Source organism: Cottoperca gobio, chromosome 24 (genome assembly GCF_900634415.1).
Source record: "Cottoperca gobio chromosome 24, fCotGob3.1, whole genome shotgun sequence".
Taxonomy (NCBI): Eukaryota; Metazoa; Chordata; class Actinopteri; order Perciformes; family Bovichtidae; genus Cottoperca; species Cottoperca gobio.
Window position 1 is genome coordinate 11,207,571 of NC_041378.1, and position 21,672 is coordinate 11,229,242.

The window sequence follows — 21,672 nt, forward strand, 5'->3', positions numbered from 1 at the left end:
AAGATTCTCTGGACAGTAGAGGTGTGTGTAACTGGGTCCCACTGGTTTCTGCCAGTTTCTGAGTTACTGCAGGACATCTTCCGATTTCAAAGGGAAATAAGGTGTGTGTTTTTCATCTGCTGCACTAATTTCCTGGGTCAACGATCTTCAAACGTGGACTATAAATCTTACAAAATCCCTGACTTTGTGCACCTGATAAAAATTGATGCTGGTTGAAAGCAAAGGGTAGAACACACAATATTGATTTGATTAGATTTGTCTTTGTTGGATCATTTGGTAAATTTGCATGTAGTATGTATAGTATTATGTACGTATTGTGGTGTGTATAGATAATATATATATATCTATATATATAATATAATATATAGATATATATATATATATATATAATATAACAATATGGTGTGTGTGTTGTGGTGTGGTGTGATGTATTATGTATGTATGTTATAATATATAAATAAACATTATATATAATATATTATATAATATATATATATATATATATATATAATATTATATATATATATTATATATATATATATATATATATACACATACATAATATGTGGTAATGTGTGTGTGTGTATGTATGTATGTATGTATATATATATATATACATTACAAACATATATATATATATATATATAATATATATAATACAAACAATATATTATAATATATAATATATATATATATATGTGTGTATGTATATAATATATATATATATATATTATGTATGTGTGTGTTGTATATATAATATTATATATATATAGTATGTAGTATGGGTGTGTGTGTGTGGGTGTGTGTGTGTGTGTGTGTGTGTGTGTGTGTGTATATACATATACTATTTTTGTACAGAATTCAAGACACCCAAATCTAAGATATTATATTCATTATATTATTGCACACAGAATAACATGATGAAACAGTGACGCCGCGGGCAGTTACTTCCAGGACAAAAGTCTATTTGTTTTAGCTTTAATTGTCATGTTATCATTGTCATCTTCAATTATAGGTTGTGCAATCATGTAGCAAAATAAACTTATATAAATGGATTTGCATTCCAACCAATTTACAGCTGTATCTTGTTTCTTATAAATAGTTTAACTTCAGGTTGAATCTAAAAGCATAGGCCTATTTTTGGATAGTGATAGAATTAGTAAGATGGCTCCAATTGAATAGAACAATGTTACATCTGATCATTTAATATAATGATTATTTCTTTTTTATTTCAGTGTTAATTAACCATAAATGACTTTCACCAAGACAGGAAACAGTCTGAACAAAGTTATAGTTCAAAAGTCTTTTAAGATTTTAAATTCATGAGATATTTTTTGTTTAGTAGCACATAGCAGTCCTGAAATATGATTTCCTTAGTCAGCACCTGAAAGATGCATTCCCACTTTAGCATTCATAGCTGATCTAAAAACAAGCTTGCTGACATACATTCAAAGTAATACATGTACTTATAATGTGATGTAGACAAACATGTATTAAGCCACAGAAGTCTGATCTAAAATGGTACTACTAATTAGCACATGCATCACAGCTTGTCAGCCCATTACACTGAGGAAATAATGTCAAGTCGTGTGTACCTGTCCATAATAATGAATAATGATAATAAATTACCTGTACCACAAGTAGTGCAAGACTAGGCGGAATGGCCCTGTAAGAAATATATCACAGTTAGTAAGCATAATATTGGCACTGTGTGATAAGGACATCTTGTATTGATCATTGTATAAGCCTCCTCTTGTCACACATCCTAAATTAAGATTTAGATACTGCAGTAAAGGAGAACATAGGACCCTCTTTACCCGGTAGAGGCAAAGAATGTCGAACTATACAAAACTAAAAAGGTCCTTTCAGGACCGATGATCATGTTCATGAATGATTCTGGCACCTCCTACTGTAGGAATTGGGAAACATCTTGTGTGTCTTGGTTATAAAGACACTCATCAGGTTATCATAACATGCCAACATAATCTTGCATATCTTATTCATCATGTATTACATAATTAGATATCTTGTATCCTGAGGGGTCTGTGATAAGATTGCAGAAAATGTACACCCTTTCGTTGATTGCTGAATTTCATAGTGAACACACACAGCCAGGTGCTGTTTTGTTATGAAGTAAAGCGCCCCCTATCGGCACGCAGATTATCACAAGTAGGCAACAAAAATAAAAGAACTTACCGGTCACTGCTTTTGCAATAAGTGAGGTGTTGTGCTCCTTGTTGCCTCGCAGCTGCCAATGTTATAGAGAGGGACAGTTGTGTCGGGGTCATCACTTATTATTTGTTAACTTTAAATAATGTATGACAGAGCCAAAGTTGGGCTAGCAGCAACATAGTTTTTTGGGATAGCTAGCTAAACGGAGCAACATACTGTGCCGTATGAATGGAATTTAACTGCCCAGTGCACTAGTAATTATAATAAAAAATACACTATATGTTAGTGTGAAATATAAAATAAAATATGAGCATAGCTAGCAGTATATTTATGCTACGTGGCTTTGAGCGGCTGACCCTATGCAACTGATTAGAGTTGACTTCGAGGGGGAATTTTTACAAATAAATGTTGATCAAAAGACCCACAAACTGAACTGAAAACGAGCAAAAATTGAAGGCTGACCAACCTGAGTATCTGTCTCTGCCGGCCATTCGGTAATGACAAGTAAATCATACAAAATGTTTTCATCTTCGCCTTCAATCAGGCTTTCTTCAGCCATGTTTACTTGAACAGGCTGTCAAAGTCTACGGCGAGAAGCACTGGACAAAATAAATAAGGGAACCGCGTTTGGAAAATGTAGCTAACAGCTCAGGTGAAGTAGTTTTATGGCATGATATTGCCTATTATGATACAACAAACAACATATACATATTTTCTTCTGTAGCTCGCCCCACAAGAGATATTGTGTAGTGATAATATTACCGTGTTTACTAACTAGTTCACAAACCGGAACCAATGACATAGGGCTGCGAGGCTCGCCCACTAACCGAGTTACAACCAGAGCCCAACACGTTAACGTTGCATCCGGTCAAATTGCACTCGTAGCAGTAATCATGTCAGCGTTTTTCTGGTAAGAATATTTAATAAATTTCATTATGTAGACGTCGCATCCGTTTTTAGTTCAAACCTCAAACTTATTTTAAAAGCCGCGTGAGTGCACTGAAGTATTAAATATGTGTTTTGTTCAACAGAAATGGGGGTTATGAATGAAATTGCGCAGGCTACGGAAGAGTTGGACTGGCTGTAAGTCACTCAGGCTGGGTTGTTTATTTGGCAAAATTCATGCCTGTATTGTCATATCTGTCCATATTGTTGTTACCTGATAGTTGTTGCTTTAAGCCTAACAGTTGACACTGAATTGACGTATTTCAATTGTTGAATTTCAGGCTACCTACTGACATCCAGGCAGAGTCCATTCCCCTTATTCTCGGAGGAGGAGATGTACTTATGGTAAGTCTACCTATTTGTCTTTGTTTGTCTCGGACACAAATTTGCTCACTGCAAGTTTTACATCTCACTATCTTTTTTTCTTTTAGGCAGCAGAAACTGGTAGTGGTAAAACAGGAGTAAGTACTTGACAACCACTCAGTTTTCAAATATAACTTTACCTCTGAAGTTTGCATTTAAACATCAGCCCAAATAAGTAACGAACAAAAACTTAAGTGTAATACTTCTCCTCTGCAGGCCTTCAGTATTCCAGTGATCCAGATTGTGTATGAGACCCTGAAGGATCAGCAGGAGGCAAGATGGGCAGAGCTTCCATCAAGACTGGAGGAGCTAGTGAGACCGCAATAATATTAGTGGCTTATTTGGTTGAAGTCTGTGTGTTTGATATACATGTACAGAACTTGCTGGTCTAATAGACCTTGTCAGGCCAGTATCATATTGAGGGTCCATTATAGTACAAATAATTATGAAAGCAGTGGTCTGTGCCCTGCAGATATTTAACCTGCTCTGTTTCTTTGTCAGTTTTAAACACTTGGCAGATGAATCCTTATGACCGCAGCCCAGCCTTTGGTAAGAGGAGAGAAATTAGCATGTAATGTCACATTCCAGCACCATTATAACGCCAACGGTCTACTTATCAGCACTTTTTGCTTTTTACCTGTACAGCAATTGGTCCAGATGGACTGTGCTGCCAGAGCAGGGAATTTAAAGAGTGGCATGGCTGTCGCTCTACAAAAGGAGTCACCAAAGGTGTGTAACGCACACAAGACAAATTAAGATTTCAAGACAACATACATGCATTTCAAGGGAACCAAAAATGAAAGAATTATTTCTTTTCAACTGTTACCTGTCCTTATCCATGTCTTTATGTGTCCAGGGAAGTACTGTTACGAGGTGACCTGCCACGACCAGGGTCTATGTCGCATTGGCTGGTCCACCAGTCAGGCAGCCCTGGACTTGGGTAATGCTCCTCTACTCGTCACATTCTCAATGCTTTACAAGATACAACGGCTAAAATAAACTGAATAGAAAAATAATTCAATCATGAACTCTTCATTTCTTTCCAGGAACTGATAAGTATGGTTTTGGTTTTGGTGGGACTGGGAAGAAATCCAACAACAAGCAGTTTGACAGCTATGGAGAGGTAAAAAAAATGAATTAATATTTAAATATGTAAACAACTGTGAGGATACATTTTCAAACGTGTTCTCTCTTTGTTATCTTGTCTCTTTGCAGGAGTTCACCATGCATGACACTATTGGATGCTACTTGGATCTAGACAAGGGACAAATTTCCTTCACTAAAAATGGTGCTGTCTCAGTAGTTATCATTCTCCTGTTTATATAAGACATCTGGGCATGGTGTTGAATTGCAATGTTACTCATGTTTCTTGCCCTCCTCTCTTCAGGTAATGACCTGGGTTTGGCTTTTGAGATCCCTCAACATGTGAAGAATCAGTCCTTCTTTGCCTCCTGTGTGCTCAAGGTATCACATAAATAATGGTTTAAAAAAAAAAAAAAACAACAGTTGCCAGATTTCCACCATACAAACGGCACGTTTTCTTATCTGTGTACCAGAATGCAGAGCTGAAGTTCAACTTGGGAGGAGAAGAGTTTAAACATGCCCCTAAGAGTGGGTTTGTTGCCCTCAACCAGGCGCCAGAGGGCCACACAGTCAAATCTTCTCAGTCAGGTGTGTGGATGCAACCTCAATGTAACGTATACCAAATGTAACTGAGATGAATATCATATACTTAAAGAACCAGAGATGAGTTGATGTTTAGACTAGGTAATGCATTTGTTATTTTCAAGCCTTATTTTGGTAGCGATTTCTTTTTTAAAACAAGGTATTTGGGCTACAGTTTTACCATTGCTGATACACCTGTGAATTCATCACTGTGTGTGTGTGTGTGTGTGTGTGTGTGTGTGTGTGTGTGTGTGTGTGTGTGTGTGTTTAGGCAGTGCCAGAGTGAGTCAGGTGAAAGGCTCATCCAACGCACCCAAAGCCCTGATCATCGAGCCGTCTAAAGAATTGGCCGAACAAACCCTCAACAATGTCAAGCAATGTGGGAAATATGTGGATAACCCCAAACTCAGGTAGGACTATACAGAGCTGGCGTCAACATTGGTTGGCACGAATATCGTAGAACCTTGCAGAAAATGCATGTGTAGGTACCTTTTGAAATCAACAAATAAAAAAATATTACAATTATTGCTTTAGTCGATGCATTCTGCATTTGCCTTCATTTTCCAGTGTATATATCATTCTTGTTTTATACCAGCAGATGAAGCCAGTACTTAATTTTCAATGTTGACATCAGTATGTGCAGTAATATGTCGCTCTGTCGCTACAGGAACCTGTTGGTGATTGGTGGTGTGCCTGCCAAAGACCAGCTGGCTGCTCTGGAACAGGGGGTATGTGACATGTACTGTCTCCAAACAAACTGTTACACACCGACTTGAAATAGTTTTAACTAACGTATATTCTTTTGCTTTGTTCCTCTCACCTGTTTTCTGCTTCTTCTGTAATTAGATTGACATTGTGGTGGGAACACCAGGCAGACTAGACGACCTCATATCCACTGGGAAGCTCCTTCTCTCCCAAGTCCGCTTTCTAGTCCTGGATGAGTGTGTATGTACAACACTGCTCTAGTATTTCCCCGTTTCATCAGAAGCTCTGATTTTTCAAAGCCTACGAAGTGCAAACACATGTTTTTTTTTAATGGTTGATTTACACATAGCATAACAATCCCTAAAGTCACTAACCATTTGTCTTTGTTCCCTCAGGACGGCCTCCTGTCCGCAGGCTATACAGACTTTATCAACAGGATCCATAATCAAATCCCTCAGGTCACTTCTGACGGCAAGAGACTGCAGGTAACGCTTAAGATAAATGGCATGTGTGACAATAAACATTTCGGTTACGACAATTTATACAGATACTTCTGCACTGACCATGGATAAACCCACTTTAAAAAATCAGTGCTATCCCTTTAATAGTAACATAGGCACAAAACAACACACTTAGATGACGGTCAGAGCAGTCGTAAGACATTTTCTGAAAACTTTGTGTGAGGTGCAGATGGATTAGAGGAAGACATTGCTCTCTGGTGCTCACCAGCTAGCAAAGCGAGTAAGCGCATAAGATGAAATCTGTTATTGCTGTAAGATCGGGGAAGTCAAAGTGAACTATTTCAGTGGATATCTTCTCTTCCAGGTGATCGTTTGTTCGGCCACGCTGCATTCGTTTGACGTGAAGAAGCTGTCCGAGCGCATCATGCACTTTCCCACTTGGGTGGACCTGAAGGGGGAGGACTCTGTTCCCGAGAGTGTCCACCATGTGGTAGTGCCCGTCAATCCGAAGAACGATCGCCTCTGGGAGCGCCTGGGCAAGAACCACGTCCGGGTGAGTCTCTCATGTTGACACAAAGACGCACTTCATAGTGATGTAGTCTGAGTAATAACAGGGGGGGGTGCAGCAGGGATTTGCTTTGCTGCCGAAGCATTGTGGAGGATTCAACACATGTTAAAGATTGTATGTCGTTGCTTCTCTCAGTTTAGATTAATGTGTTGACAAAGTTTTTTAATTTTTTTCTTGCTTTGGATAGACTGATGAAGTCCATGCTAAAGACAACACCAGACCAGGAGCCAATTCTGCAGGTAAGAGCAGATGGGCAGCACGGTTTAGGACATTTAATTTGTATCCCTCTAGTGTGATGTGTTGAATACAGTCTTGGAGGAGCAATGTGCAACACATACACAACAACACTTTTATTATTATACAGTTATTTCCTTCTAATGAGTCGTCACGATTCAAAACAAATACGTGTTATGTGTGCGTTTTTATAGAAATGTGGTCAGAAGCCATCAAGGTGCTGAAGGGCGAGTACACAGTGAGGGCCATCAAAGAGCACAAGATGGACCAGGCCATAATCTTCTGTCGCACCAAGATCGACTGTGACAACATGGAACAGTACTTCATTCAGCAAGGAGGAGGTAGGAGGCGTCACTGGACCGACCGTTTGAAGTGGGAACACCCCATCGCATACACACACTTCTAAAAGAATGACGACTTAATCTGCGTTTATACGTTTTTGCAATGACGATCTGAGAATTCAACCTTCAGTATTGGTCTCTTTTTTTATTTTCTTTAGGTCCCGACAGTAAAAGCCACCAGCTTTCCTGCGTCTGCCTTCATGGTGATCGTAAGCCCAATGAGCGGAAAACTAACTTGGAGCGCTTCAAGGTAACTTAATGATACCATTTTTTTTTTTTTTTTACAATTAACAACCAGTCTATCAGTTTTTGAAGATCTTCTTGCGTTGTCAGAAAAAAGAAGTGAGGCTCTTGGTCTGCACAGACGTAGCGGCCAGAGGAATTGACGTCCACGGAGTTCCTTATGGTAAATATTTCCGATTTCCAAAATAAAACGTACACTCTTTCGAATACTGATTATATACAGTGTTCATCACTAAAGAGTACTTTGCTGCATTCTGTATATACAAGTCCACTCTCTTCATCTCTTCATCTCTTCATCTCTTCATCTCTTCTCCAGTGATTAACGTCACTCTGCCAGATGAGAAGCAGAACTACGTCCATCGTATCGGCAGAGTCGGAAGAGCCGATAAGTAAGCGCTGACGTTTTTTGAAAATAACCGAGTTTGTGTGTTATGGCTGAGGAAGAGTTTAACTTATTAGTTTCTTATTTTTACCATTTGAGTTTTGTTTTTATAATCACTTTCATGTATCAAATTCATCTTCATTGCAAACTGAAACCTTTTTTTTTTTTTAAATGTCTCATCATGATATGATTTAACTGAAAGACAATAAATGACAGTAAAAGTCATCTCCTATTCTTTTACCTTGCAGAATGGGACTGGCCATCTCCTTGGTTGCGATGGAGAAGGAGAAGGTAGGATGGAGTTTAGTAAAACGCTGATAATTAATTTTTGATTGCGCATTGTTTGTGAAAATATGTCAAATTGAATGTTTTTATGTGTGCAGGTGTGGTACCACGTTTGCCCAAACCGAGGCAGAGGCTGCTACAGCACCCGCCTGAAGGAGGACGGAGGTTGCACCATCTGGTACAACGAGAAAGAGGTGAACGGGGATGCAGACATAAAAACTTAATCGAGCTGAGGCAGCAAGTGAAATTTGCTATTTGAAATACGACCGATTCATCTGAGGGGCTTTTTAAGTGACTTGATAGAAAGCCGATGAATATGGGGGACCCTTTTAGTTTTTGGAGGTTTTGTCTGCGAAACCCCAGTGAGCAGTATAGATTTTGCTCCATTTTTGAAGCGCCGAAAGCTCGAGCACACACACTTTTGACCCTGTCGCAGTATGACATGATTCCACACTACACATCGTGGACTCTCATTTCTACTTCTGCTCTTTTTTTGTCCATCCCTTTCCTCTCATCAAAGCTCCTGTCAGATATTGAGGAGCATCTAAAGTGCACCATCACCCAGTGTGAGCCAGACATCAAAGTACCTTTGGATGATTTTGATGGAAAGGTCACCTATGGTCAGCGCAAGGCATTGGGAGGTATGTGTGTTATTCAGTGACTGATGATTGTGTAAAAAATATCGTCACCACATTTACTAACAAACCTGTTGCTCTTGCCTAGGTGGTAACTACAAGGGCCACGTGGATGCTCTGGCCCCGACGGTCCTGGAGCTGGCTAACCTCGAGAGAGAAGCCCAATCTTCCTTCCTCCACCTGGGATACATGCCGAACCAGCTTTTCAGAGCTTACTGAACGCACCCCAACTAGCATAACGCTGTAGGCTGCACTGATACGGAATAAAGAAATGTGGAACATTTTCACATGTCGCACCAACAGGATACAAAATCGTCCTGCAACAATGTCTCATTGTGCATTTATATTACACTTTTTTTTTCACACCAGCAAGACATATAAACTTAACCTCGTAAATGATTTATTGTACATGAAATGTATACTAAAAGGTGTCACAATCTCGCTATTTCACTGGGGATGCCAAACTTGTCCTTGGCATATAATGCTAACACTAATTCAAACCTATTTTGTGTTTTGTTTACTGTGGTTGAATTAAATATTTAAGTTTCCTTATTGGCTAAAAAGTCAATGTATGGCTGGGTGTTTGTTTTCTGAAATAAACTGTGTTAGCCTGCTCAGTTTGGGTTCATTCTCTATAAAGGAAGGAAATACCTGCATCAATTATGAATGTCGTATTACGATATTATGAATATCTGTATTTAAATTTGTGGGGAAAAAATTGGTTGAAAACAAATAAAGTCTAATGTAATCAACCAGAAATTTCGCGACCCTCCCTGTTAAAGCCCTCTGATCTACAGGAAGTTGTTTTTTTACCCTCGTTCATCGTCGGATCGATTTACAGCGAGCACCCATATGAGAATGACACTAATTATTTCCTTGTTTCACTTTTTCTAAAAGCTCTTTGTTTTATTAAGAAGATTATGCCTTGTTTTGTTTTTCTTGAAAGGTAAGCCTTAAAGCGGTAGGCTATCAGGACGCCATTTTAAAATTGAGGTTTCGGACCTTTGCTGATCTTTTCATTTTAATTGAATACCTCTGAATTAGTGTTAGAATAATTTAAGTTTGTACAATTCCAAAAAGCAGCAGTATTACAGCAGGGAAATGGTTTCATGAAAAATAGTTAGGCTACTTGAAATTAGACTGCTGTGCTTTTGATGATTTAATGGGGATACAAAGTTCTACATAGTTGTGGAAAAACAAAGACATCACTTACGTAATCGTGTTGATTAAAGTGTTGTATTTCTGTAAAATCGCGTTTTAATCACTGACAATATATTCGGCGCTTTTATTTTGAAATGTCCTTGCTCTGATCTTCCTTCTTCACTTCCTGCTAAATGGCTTGTTTCTTCGACAGTTGAGAGGTTTTAAGCCTTGCTTTTATACATGAAGACATCGGTCGAGAAACAGCGTTTTGAGTTAACAACAGAGAAGGACGTCTCTGTGACTGTTCGGTCTACATTTGGTACGTGAACGTCACTTTGTTTCGTCTTTTATTCGATCACGGTGGGGGGATTGTGTTTTTCTCAAAATGTCTATCTTTCGTCTAATGTTGTCTTTTACAAAATGATAAGTGAGCGAACAAAAGACAAATATAATACGTTATGTTACTACCCTTCGCTTTCAAACCAGCATCAATTCTTATACAGGTACACTTGCACAAAGTCAGGGATTTTGTAGATTTATAGTCCACGTTGAGGATCCATGCAGTGGTCGGCCATACCTCCAGCATGGTGGAGTCGCTTGGCCTTGTTTACATGTCGGAGGTTTGGCTTTTTGGCTGAAACTCTTCCATGAAGACCACTTCTGAAGACTTCTCTGGACAGTAGATGGGTGTAACTGGGTCCCACTGGTTTCTGCCAGTTCTGAGTTACTGCAGGACATCTTCCGATTTCAAAGGGAAATAAGGTTTGTGTGTTTTTCATCTGCTGCACTAAATTTCCTGGCGTCAACGATCTTCAACGTGGACTATAATCTTACAAAATCCCTGACTTTGTGCACCTGTATAAAAATTGATGCTGGTTTGAAAGCAAAGGGTAGTAACACCAAATATTGATTTGATTTAGATTTGTCTTTTGTTGGCTCATTTGGTAAATTTGCATGTATGTATGTATATGTATTTATGTACGTATGTGTGTGTGTATATATATATATATATATATATATATATATATATATATATATATATATATATATATATATATATATACATATATGTGTGTGTGTGTGTGTGTGTGTGTGTGTATGTATGTATGTATGTATGTATATATATATATATACATACACACATATATATATATATATATATATATATATATATATATATATATATATATATATATATATATATATATATATATATATATATATATATATACACATACATATATGTGTGTGTGTGTGTGTATGTATGTATGTATGTATATATATATATATACATACACACATATATATATATATATATATATATATATACATACACACATATATATATATATATATATATATATATATATATGTGTGTATGTATATATATATATATATATATATATATATGTATGTGTGTGTGTATATATATATATATATATATATATATGTATGTATGTATGTGTGTGTGTGTGTGTGTGTGTGTGTGTGTGTGTGTGTGTGTGTGTGTGTGTATATACATATACTTTTACTTGTAACATTAATGTTGTATACATTTAGCAAACATTCAAACTTTTTTGTTTTATTTAGGGTTGCACTCTACCAGCACCGTCCCATTGCTGACTGGAGGATTTCCAAGTAGGATGCAGACATGCAGTGTGAGCCAGACATGTTGGAGGAACTTTTAGCTAAACCATGATTTACGAAGTATGTATCCAGCTGAAATCAAATCGCATTACATTTGCGGAGCTGCAATTAGAATCAGCTTTATTGCTAAGTACGTTTTCACATGCTGTAGAAATTTACAAGACAATAACAAGAGTCAAGAAACATAAATACAGTACAAATAATGTGTTTTTAAAATGAAAGAGCTGTCCAGTTTTGTGATGGAATGTGAAAAGTTCAGTCGGTAGAATTGAGAATATGTGCAATGTACAGGAATCGTTAAAAGTTGACAGGCTCATTTAGTCATAATAGGCTGTGTTACCATCATTAGAAGGCTAAATGTTTTGCGGCTCGTGAGATTTATTTTTTTGTTGGTAAATTACAGCATCTTATTGCTAAAGAAATGCTCATCACTTTATATAGCAACTAATTTCACCCATAGTATTTTTGTGTTTTGGATAGAATGACCAATTGTTTGGACAAGAAAATGTAAAAGATATTGTCTAATGCACATCACAAGTAGCTAGAGACCAAAAGTGATGATAATAAATTGACAATAAGACAGAGACAAACTCGCAAATCCTCACATTTGAGAAGCGTACGGCCGAAGTGTAAAATATTTTTTATTTTAGTCTAGTAAATATTACATAATTATTACATTTAAATTGTGACTACCTTAAGGCTGAGGTGTAGTGTTTATCATTTTATATCAGTTATAATTTTTTCTCCTTAACTAAATACAGGAAAGCAAGACATAGAAGACCAAGAAGATCAGTAGATCACTGGAGAAATACAACAGGGACACCTGCAGTCTGAAGGACAATAAAAAGATGGACGCCAGCAAAGTATGGCAGTGGCGCATTATGCGTGTGAAGACATATTTGAGACGTCCAAACCCATTCTATCACAGCAACAGCATAGGATTGGATTTTAATGTAGCATCCAACACACAGAAAAAACTGGACATACAATTAGTAACAAATGGTGTCATACTTGAGATCTGTGACTTTGCTAGAAAAGTAAACAAGAGTAGAAGGCATTTTATCACAGAAATACTGGAGAACAATTTCGATCTTGCATCGGAAAATGAGCAACAGCGGATTGATTTTAATGCTCGAATTGTGCACAAAGTCAATGACCTGATCAAGAAACCTCCTAAAGATAAAAATGAAGTTTTTACTCTCTTTGACACGTCATGTACACCAGAATGCAACAATGGACTGAACATGGCATCTACAAAGCGTAAGACTAAAGGTTTCCTGGTGGAGATGGATGATACTGATGATAGTGAAAATGAAGATACATTCCAGTGTTCACAAGCAACATCCAAAGAACACATAAAGACAGAAAGTCCCTTGGTGGAGATAGAAGAGGTACACGTCGTTGACCGTCAACATGAGGATGAATTAAAGGGTTCAGAAACACAGTCAGCAGAAGCACGGAGAGAGGCTGTTCTTCCCCTTTTGTTTCCTTGTTGTGAAGAAATTGGTCTGAGCCTTGATGTTGGGTCAAAACAAAGTCTAGATCCAGGTTTGTTGACAAAGGGTGTGATGTTAGAATTGGTACACTTCACCAGAATTCTGACTGCATCCTACAGCCCTATTGTTCTGGGTGTGTTGGAGCACAATTTTGAACTCGATGTCAGTAGTCGACAGGCAAAAAGTCGAGTTTGGTTCAAGATATCACACCTGCTGAAAAGAAGAAAGCGATTTCTCACCACTGGTAGCAAAATGACCCCGGAGTTTAAAAATGAGAGGTTTTCGTTCCAGACAAATCCCTTCAAGAGAACTACTGGATCACCACTGTCCAATGTGGAAGGCCCACAGTATCAGCTTAAGGAAGTGACAAAAAGAAGGCAGTCTGATTTAAAAAGTAAACAGGAAAAGACGGCTCTGTCAACAACAGGTGAAAGGGGAAACAAAAGGTGCAGAAGAGAACAGTCTAAAGAAATGGAGACCAACACACTCTCTCCTAACACTATGTATACCGGTCAAATAACAAAGGAAGATCATTGTTACACTTGTCCTCTAGGAGAGTCTGATCTAGACTCAGACACTGGCAATAAATGTGACATGGAACAAGAGGAAATGAGAGCAGAGATCAACTACACTTGTCCTCTAGGAGAGTCTGATCTAGACTCAGACGCTGGCAATAAATGTGACATGGAACAAGAGGAAATGAGAGCAGAGATCAACTACACTTGTCCTCTAGGAGAGTCTGATCTAGACTCAGACACTGGCAATACATGTGACATGGAACAAGAGGAAATGGGAACTGAGAACAACATGTGGAAGTTGCGCGCTAATTGTGTAAAACAAATCCTCTCCTCACTAAACAAAGAGTTGGGTCCATCTAAGGAATTTTGCATTGAATTCAATGTTGGATTTGGCCCAAAGCAAAACATCAGTATTGACTCTTTGCCTAATTATCTGCTTGAAGTTGCTAAATTTGCCTTAGCAATGAATTCTTCCCGGCAGGATTTCATCACAGAGATTCTTGAGTACAACTTTGATATCTGCCTGCAGAGTAAATGGCAAAAGAATATTTTCACTTCTGAAATTTTGAATAGAGTAAGAAAGCTGAGAAGATGTGAAGGCGCAGTCAAAATCTCAAAAGAGGTCTCTGAACTTCCTGGTCCCATGCCATCAATAAATATGATGAATCACACTGTGGACAGTGTAAAACATGAACTCAGCAGAATACTGAGAATGGAGGGGTGTGATGTTGCTCCTGTGTGTCCTCCTCATTCACATGCTGAAACTACAGAACATATTTCAGCCAAGAGTGTGGATCATTATCCCTTCTGCGAGGAAATAGGTCTGAAGCTACATGTCAACAAACATCAACAAAACAAAAAACTGGATATCGACAAACTGACCAATGGAGCAATGAATGAAGTGACAAACTTTGCAGAAAAGTTGTGTGGAACATTTGAGCAGATTTGTCTCGACATTCTCGGACACAACTTTAATCTTGATTTGAAAAGTGGAGATTCTGACCTTGCCAGAAGTATTGTTGGACAAATTTATGCTGTACTGGTGCAACAAAATCTAGCAACCTGTGCCAGTAAGGGAGTAAAGATCACTGGAAAAGAATTCTCAACAATGATAAAACTGGATTGCCAGAACAACCCAAATTCTGATATATGTGATGTTGGTTCTTCCCAGGCTGCGATCATAGACCAAGATGTAGGCAGTTCTGCTGACACTAAACACCAAAATGAGCTCAATTTAAAGCTGTGGCGTTTCCGTGCCAATCGTATTGAGCAAATCCTCTCAGTACCTCACAAAGAACATTGTCCACTTTATTCTTACACCAGATGCAAGAAATTAGGCATTAATTTTAATGTAGGATCTGGAGAAAAACAAAAACTGGATCCCAAATCACTGACCAATGGCATTATGGTTGAATTGAACACTTTTGCCACAGCACTATCTTGCCAAAAGCATGTCATCACAGAGATACTGGACTATAATTTTCATCTTGACTTCGGCAATGAGGTATATCGCAGTGCCTTTGCACAGCAAATAAGGGATAAAGTTGAAGCATCGCATGCGAATAAAAAATACAGCATTCCTCGAATGAAAATGCTTCTTAATCTCCTTGACATGACCTGCATACAAGAACGTAAGACACATTGCCTCAAATGCTATCAAGACAGAAGTCATAAGCTTTGCCAGGAAGAAGCTGACCCTGGTCACATGCATCATCTTCGTCCACATACCATGGCTGACACAGTCTCTGCTGATTCAAACTGCACAGCGCCAAAGCCTGCAAAGCATCCGTCCTCTAACTTCTCAGGAGCAGAGAAAACAATAATGCACAGCTACCCTCGCTGCAAAAAAATTGGTCTGAACCTGTGTATGGACAAAGACCAACCAAAAGATAAACTTGACACTCATGTATTGACACACAGGATTATGAATGAAGTGGCTAGTTTTGCCGAAATATTGTGTGGAACAAAAAATAAGATCATTAATGATATCATTGAGCACAACTTCAACATATGCATGCAGGGTCGAGAACTTAATCCTTCACTATCGTTCCAAAAAGTGGCTGCACAAAGTGATTGCAGCCCTGCCTGGTTAAGTGAAGTTTATGTTATTCAACGGTATTCTCATAAACAACCTGGATATTTAGGTACGGTAAAACGGGAAGCTGCCATGCAGAGAAGTGAAGGGGTGGAAACTATCAAAAAGAGAAAGCTGGCACTGCAAACAAAGAAGGAAAGAGCCACACTGTCGAGGCACAAGATCAGTGTTGTAAAATCCAAGAAAAACCCTCAAAGTAAAGGAAACTGCCTTCCGATTTGCACTGACATAGGTTTGGATCTAGACATGACATCAAAAACGGGAGAGAAAGAAAAACTGGACTTGAAGCTATTAACGAGAGCTGTGTGTGACATGGAGCAAGAGGAAATGGGAACAGTCAACTACTACACTTGTCCTCCAGACTCAGACAAATTCAGCAATTCAGGAGACACTGGGATTCAGGATAACTTCCAAAACACAAAAAGTTGTTCTCTGAGCTCCGTCATTCCTAGAGAATCAGAATCGACTTGTCTGGATATCCGTGCGCCTTTCCTCACCACCAATGACATCTCACCTAGTTTACCAAATGTGAACCCACCATTGGAGAATCAACCTGGTGAAAGAGTGCTTTGTGGAGGTGAAGAGCAAACACAGACTCCAAGTAATGCACTAAATGAATGTGAAATGGAAGAAGAGGAAATGGGAACTGAGGACATGTGGAAGGTTGCGCGCTACTCGTTTAAAACAAATCCTCTCTGCAAAAGAGTTGGGTCCATTCAACAGGTCCAAGTTGTTTGGCCTTGAATTCAATGTTGGATTTGGCTCAAAGCGAAACATCCCTGTTAGCACTTTGCCTAATACCACTCTGCTCGAAATTGCTAGATTTGCCTTAGCGATGAATTCATCCCAACAGAATTTCATCATGGAGATACTTGAGTACAACTTTGACTTCTGCCTATACAGTGAATACCAGAGAAATATTTTCACATGTGAACTTATGAATAGCGTAAGCCAACTGAACGATTGTGAAGATGCAGTCAAATTCTCAAATGAGGATTTTGAACTTCCTGGTCTTCCTGGTATGGTCAGTGTAAAACGTGAACTCAGCAGAACACTGAGAATGGAGGAGTGTGATGTTGCTCCTGTGTGTCATTCACATGCTGAAACTACAGAGCATATTTCAGCCAAGAGTGTGGATCGTTATCCCTTCTGCGAGGAAATAGGTCTGAAGCTACATGTAAACAAACATCAACAAAACAAAAAACTGGATATCGACAAACTGACCAATGGAGCAATGACTGAAGTGACAAACTTTGCAGAAAAGTTGTGTGGAACATTTGAAGCAGATTTGTCTCGACATTCTCGGACACAACTTTGATCTTGATTTGCAAAGTGGAGATTCTGACCTTGCCAGAAGTATTGTTGCACAAATTCCTGCTGTAATGGCGCAAATAAATCTAGTAACCTGTGCACAAGTCGGTAAGGGAGTAAAGATCACTGGAAAAGAATTCTCAACAATGATAAAACTGGATTGCCAGAAAAACCCAAATTCTGATATATGTGATGTTGGTTCTTCCCAGGCTGCGATCATAGACCAAGATGTAGGCAGTTCTGCTGACACTAAACACCAAAATGAGCTCAATTTAAAGCTGTGGTGTTTCCGTGCCAATTATATTCAGGAAATCCTCTCGGTACCTCATGAAGAACATTGCCCACTTTATTCTTACACCAGATGCAAGAAATTAGGCATTAATTTTAATGTAGGATCTGGAGTAAAACAAAAACTTGATCCCAAATCACTGACCAATGGCATTATGGTTGAATTGAACACTTTTGCCACAGCACTATCTTCCCAAAAGCATGTCATCACAGAGATACTGGACTATAATTTTCATCTCGACTTCGACAATGAGGTATATCGCAGTGCCTTTGCACAGCAAATGATGGATAAAGTTAGAGTATCGCATGCGAAGAAAAGATACAGAGTTCCTAGAATGAAAATGCGTTTTAAACTCCCTGACATTAAGTGCATACAACAACTTGCATATATGGACAAAACTGCATATTGCCCCAAATGCTATCAAGACAGAAGTCAGAAACTTCGCCAGGATTACTCTGACCCTGGTCACATGCATCACCCCCGTCTGCATACAATGGTTGACACAGTCTCTGCTGATGCAAACTGCACAGCACGAAAGCCTGCAAAGGATCCGTCCTCTAGCTTCTCAGCAATAGAGAAGACTATAATGGACAGCTACCCTGGCTGCAAGAAAATAGGTTTGAGCCTGTTTGTGGACAAAGACCAACCAAAACATAAACTTGACACTTGTGTATTGTCCCATGAGATTATGTGGGAAGTGGCTAGTTTTGCCAAAACATTTTGTGGAACAAAATGTAAGATCATTCATGAGGTCCTAGAACACAACTTTAACCTCGGCATGCAGAGGTCAGATATTGCACAGTTGTTTCGCAAAGCAGCATCACTAAAGGATGGCGGCCTTACCTGGTTCAGTGAAGTTTTTGTTATTTCGCCAATTTCTCACAGACCACTTGGATATGTAGGTAAAGTGGCACGGGAAGCTGCCAAACAGAGTGTATGGAAGGAATCCATCAAAAACAGAAAGCTGGCACTGCAAATGAAGAAGCAAAGAGCCACACTACCAAGTGATAATATAAATGTCGTAAAAGAATCAGAGACAAATCATGACTGTAAAGTAATGAAAAGAGCTTATCCCTTATGCACAGAGATGGGTTTGGATCTTGACGTGACATCTAAAACGGGAGAGAAAGAAAAACTGGAGTTGAAGCTATTGACAAGAGCTGTAGTATGGGAGATGCATACATTTGCAAGGAAGAAACCCGGAAAGTTTTTGCCACACATGGTCTATGACATCCTTGACTATAACTTTGATCTTAGCTCACAGAATCACAGGTGCTGGGAATTTTCCAAGGCTACAACATCCAAAATCCAATCCATGATCAGGGGTTATCATAAACTGCCACATAAAGTAGACAAGGTCTTCAAATTGCCATTTGACTTTGTTTCCAAGTCTTCACAAAGGATTGCAAAGGAGATGCAAAATAAGAAATGTACAACGAATGAGGGTCATTTTGTTCGCCAAGTGAAATACCGTTCAGGTGTCAATCGAGTCTATTTTCTCGACGGTTACAAAACTAAGGGAGCTTGCTTCCATGATGAGGACACACCGTTCCCTACAGATCCTGGGACGATGGTGCAGATGGATGGGAATCAAGTGAATGTTGGTTGTGGCAGTCATTTCCAGGGAAACCTACAGATTAAAGAGGAGTACGATCCATCTAATGGCAATGTAAAACCAGAACCGGACACTGAGGAAAAACATTGTGTTGATTACAAAACTAAGAAGGAAGCTTGCTTCCATGGTGAGGACACACCGTTCCCTACAGATCCTGTGACGATAGTGCAGATGGATGGGAATGAAGTGAATGTTGGTTGTGGCAGTCCTTTCCGGGGAAACCTACAGATTAAAGAGGAGTACGATCCATCTAATGGCAATGTAAAACCAGAACCGGACACAGAGGAAAAATGTTGTCTCGATGATTACAAAACTAAGAAGGAAGCTTGGTTCCATGATCAGGACACACCGTTCCCTACAGATCCTGTGACGATAGTGCAGATGGATGGGAATGAAGTGAATGTTGGTTGTGGCAGTCCTTTCCAGGGAAACCTACAGATTAAAGAGGAGGAGTACGATCCATCTAATGGCAATGTAAAACCAGAACCGGACACTGAGGAAAAATATAGTCCTCTTCATGATGATGTTGAAACGGAGTCAAACACTGAGGAATTTGTGTATATAGTCCCAGTTGACACAGCAGCATTCCATGAATACTTATGGTAACTATAGGTCAGGGCAATGAGAGCACATTGAGCAAAGAATAGCAGGACAATGAGCCCGTTAACTCGCACTATTATGGAGTTCTCAGAAAGTGAAGTGGGCTTCTAACAGGAATGAGATCTTTTAACGTTCTAAATTGTAGTTGTGTTCTACACTAAACATGCTGGTAGTTGCCTTGTTGCTATGCTTTGTATTTCATGTCGAGGGAGAATATAGTTGATGATTTATTTTATAAATACTTCTGGAATGTTTACTTTAAAATGCTCACTGTTTAACTCCTAGTCAGGTAATGGAAGATTCATATACCCGAATAAAATGTTGCAATGCATAGGGCTGACTGAAAATTTCATGTGCCACCTTTGGCGATTTGTAAAATATTTGTTTTTTGTTTTCTTCTATAGTCAGCTTTTGGTAATTTCTCATGAGGATATTTTGACACTGAACTTTACTTGGTGGATAGCAGATTATTGTCATTTAGGACATTCTGGACTGTTTTTAGTGCTTGTTCTTCGATATTAGTGCCTTTTCTGACCTCACGCGGTCATAGTTTTGTATTTATATTTTTATATTTTGCTTGATTAAAATGAAAAGATTTTGTATATTACAAACACTGTGTACATTTCTTGAAGCTGTGATATAAATTGGTAAAGATGAGTGTGTCAGTACTTTACTCGTATTTTATATAATACAGATAAACACTAGAAAGGAAAATGATCTGGATGTTGATACTCTTCTCTATTGTTCCTTGCCATTTTGGTACATGTTATATAAAATTTGCGCTTTCTGTCTACTTCTGTGTGTTCAGTGTGGTGCAGATAAATCTCTGATCTTTCATATACGCATCACTGCTTTAAGAGTATTTAACACCAACTGTCATATCTTAAATTGTCACCCATCCTCAACTCAAACAAAATGACAGGGGCAGTAACGTTATGGCAGTTAACTTGTAGATGTAATGCTCAAAGTGAGCTGTTGGCTGTGCTCCACACCAGCAGTGTTACATAGGCCAGATAGGAGGAAAAAAGGATATGATGCAGAGTTGGCTTAATAAAATTATACGGTTAAACCCCAAATCGGCTTTGATTACAAAATGATGTACAACTTTGACTTTAGCCCTTTAAATACACATATGCATCTCAGTAAGTGGTGTGTGAATGAATCAGTCATTTTACTTTGACTCTGTCCAATTGCCTATACAAATCATTAACACACACAACCAGAGCACTGAAATCAGGTGGTTGTGCCTTCAAAATAAAGGTCTTTAAGTGTTGCTTAAAAGTGAAAGTGGATTAGTAAAGTGGACACCTTTATAAAACAAGTTTGTGGTTTGATCCAATCAAACCATCTGAACATATGTGGCTTAACTGTCTGACCGTTAAGTCATGTAAGTATTGCAGCACACTCGTCCTAATGTTCTGCTGTGCTGAGACTGAATGAATCATGCCACTGAGGTTAAATCATTTTTCTTTTCTTTTTTCCCACATTAAAAATACAGCAAAGTAAAATGTCCACTTTCATGTACATAAATATAAACACTTCACTCCAATAAACAAATAATACATTCTTCTTTTTAAAAGTCTGGGCAGGAGACGTTTAGATCTTATGATGTACACAAACATCTAAAATGGTCTAGGCAAAATAAATATGATTACATTGATTATATTTTATGGAGAGAGATGGGATGGCAAATACTAAACAAAAAAGGAATAATTAAATTGAATGATCAATGATTGTTCAAAATGTATTTTCCAGGAGTAAACAAAGATAATGACTTTCACTTCATTACCAGAAACATTAAAAACTGAAGTTGCTTACTCACAAGTGTATTTTATGGAGTTATGGTTTGTGTATGTTTGTTGTTAAAGAGGATGGGGAAGTTCAGTTACTACAAGTTTGATCTCTTATGGTTTTAATCAAAATGTTGCCATATTAACATAATATGTATTATTTTTTTAA

General features: G+C 38.4%; 2 protein-coding genes and 1 long non-coding RNA gene across 6 annotated transcripts; 2 read left to right on the plus strand and 1 right to left on the minus strand.

The window, feature by feature from the left end:
- The first annotated feature begins 83 nt into the window (after positions 1 to 83).
- Positions 84 to 20,370, plus strand: LOC115028824 (uncharacterized). Of its 4 annotated transcripts, none has more exons than XM_029462684.1 (3): positions 84 to 101; positions 11,733 to 11,849; positions 12,551 to 20,370. In XM_029462684.1, the coding sequence occupies exon 3, from the start codon at positions 12,638 to 12,640 to the stop codon at positions 16,640 to 16,642; it is 4,005 nt and encodes a 1,334-aa protein (XP_029318544.1). In that variant the 5' UTR covers positions 84 to 101; positions 11,733 to 11,849; positions 12,551 to 12,637; the 3' UTR covers positions 16,643 to 20,370. The 4 variants fall into 4 exon arrangements, with proteins under 4 accessions (XP_029318544.1, XP_029318543.1, XP_029318546.1 ...); XM_029462683.1 differs by lacking the exon at positions 84 to 101 and adding an exon at positions 10,321 to 10,461; XM_029462686.1 differs by lacking the exon at positions 84 to 101 and adding an exon at positions 10,340 to 10,461.
- On the minus strand, positions 1,630 to 2,747 carry LOC115028828 (uncharacterized). Its single transcript, XR_003834591.1, has 3 exons — positions 2,639 to 2,747; positions 2,197 to 2,248; positions 1,630 to 1,666 (listed from the first exon to the last, which is right to left on the minus strand). It is a non-coding gene; the product is annotated as an uncharacterized LOC115028828 (long non-coding RNA).
- On the plus strand, positions 3,162 to 9,616 carry LOC115028826 (ATP-dependent RNA helicase DDX1-like). The gene is given in 26 exon segments (XM_029462688.1): positions 3,162 to 3,255; positions 3,399 to 3,462; positions 3,549 to 3,578; positions 3,697 to 3,748; positions 3,751 to 3,792; positions 3,982 to 4,029; positions 4,126 to 4,209; positions 4,337 to 4,420; positions 4,527 to 4,603; positions 4,696 to 4,768; positions 4,868 to 4,944; positions 5,037 to 5,151; positions 5,417 to 5,555; positions 5,813 to 5,873; positions 5,992 to 6,090; positions 6,246 to 6,335; positions 6,676 to 6,864; positions 7,067 to 7,118; positions 7,308 to 7,454; positions 7,613 to 7,704; positions 7,788 to 7,860; positions 8,014 to 8,086; positions 8,328 to 8,370; positions 8,463 to 8,558; positions 8,885 to 9,005; positions 9,088 to 9,616. Coding segments are annotated over 26 exon segments (2,202 nt in total). The 5' UTR covers positions 3,162 to 3,205; the 3' UTR covers positions 9,219 to 9,616.
- Positions 20,371 to 21,672: the final 1,302 nt, after the last annotated feature.

What these genes read in the sequence shown, in the direction of transcription:
- LOC115028824 (XM_029462684.1), top strand. Translation starts at nt 12,638, where the DNA reads ATGGACGCCAGCAAAGTATGGCAGTGGCGCATTATGCGTGTGAAGACA.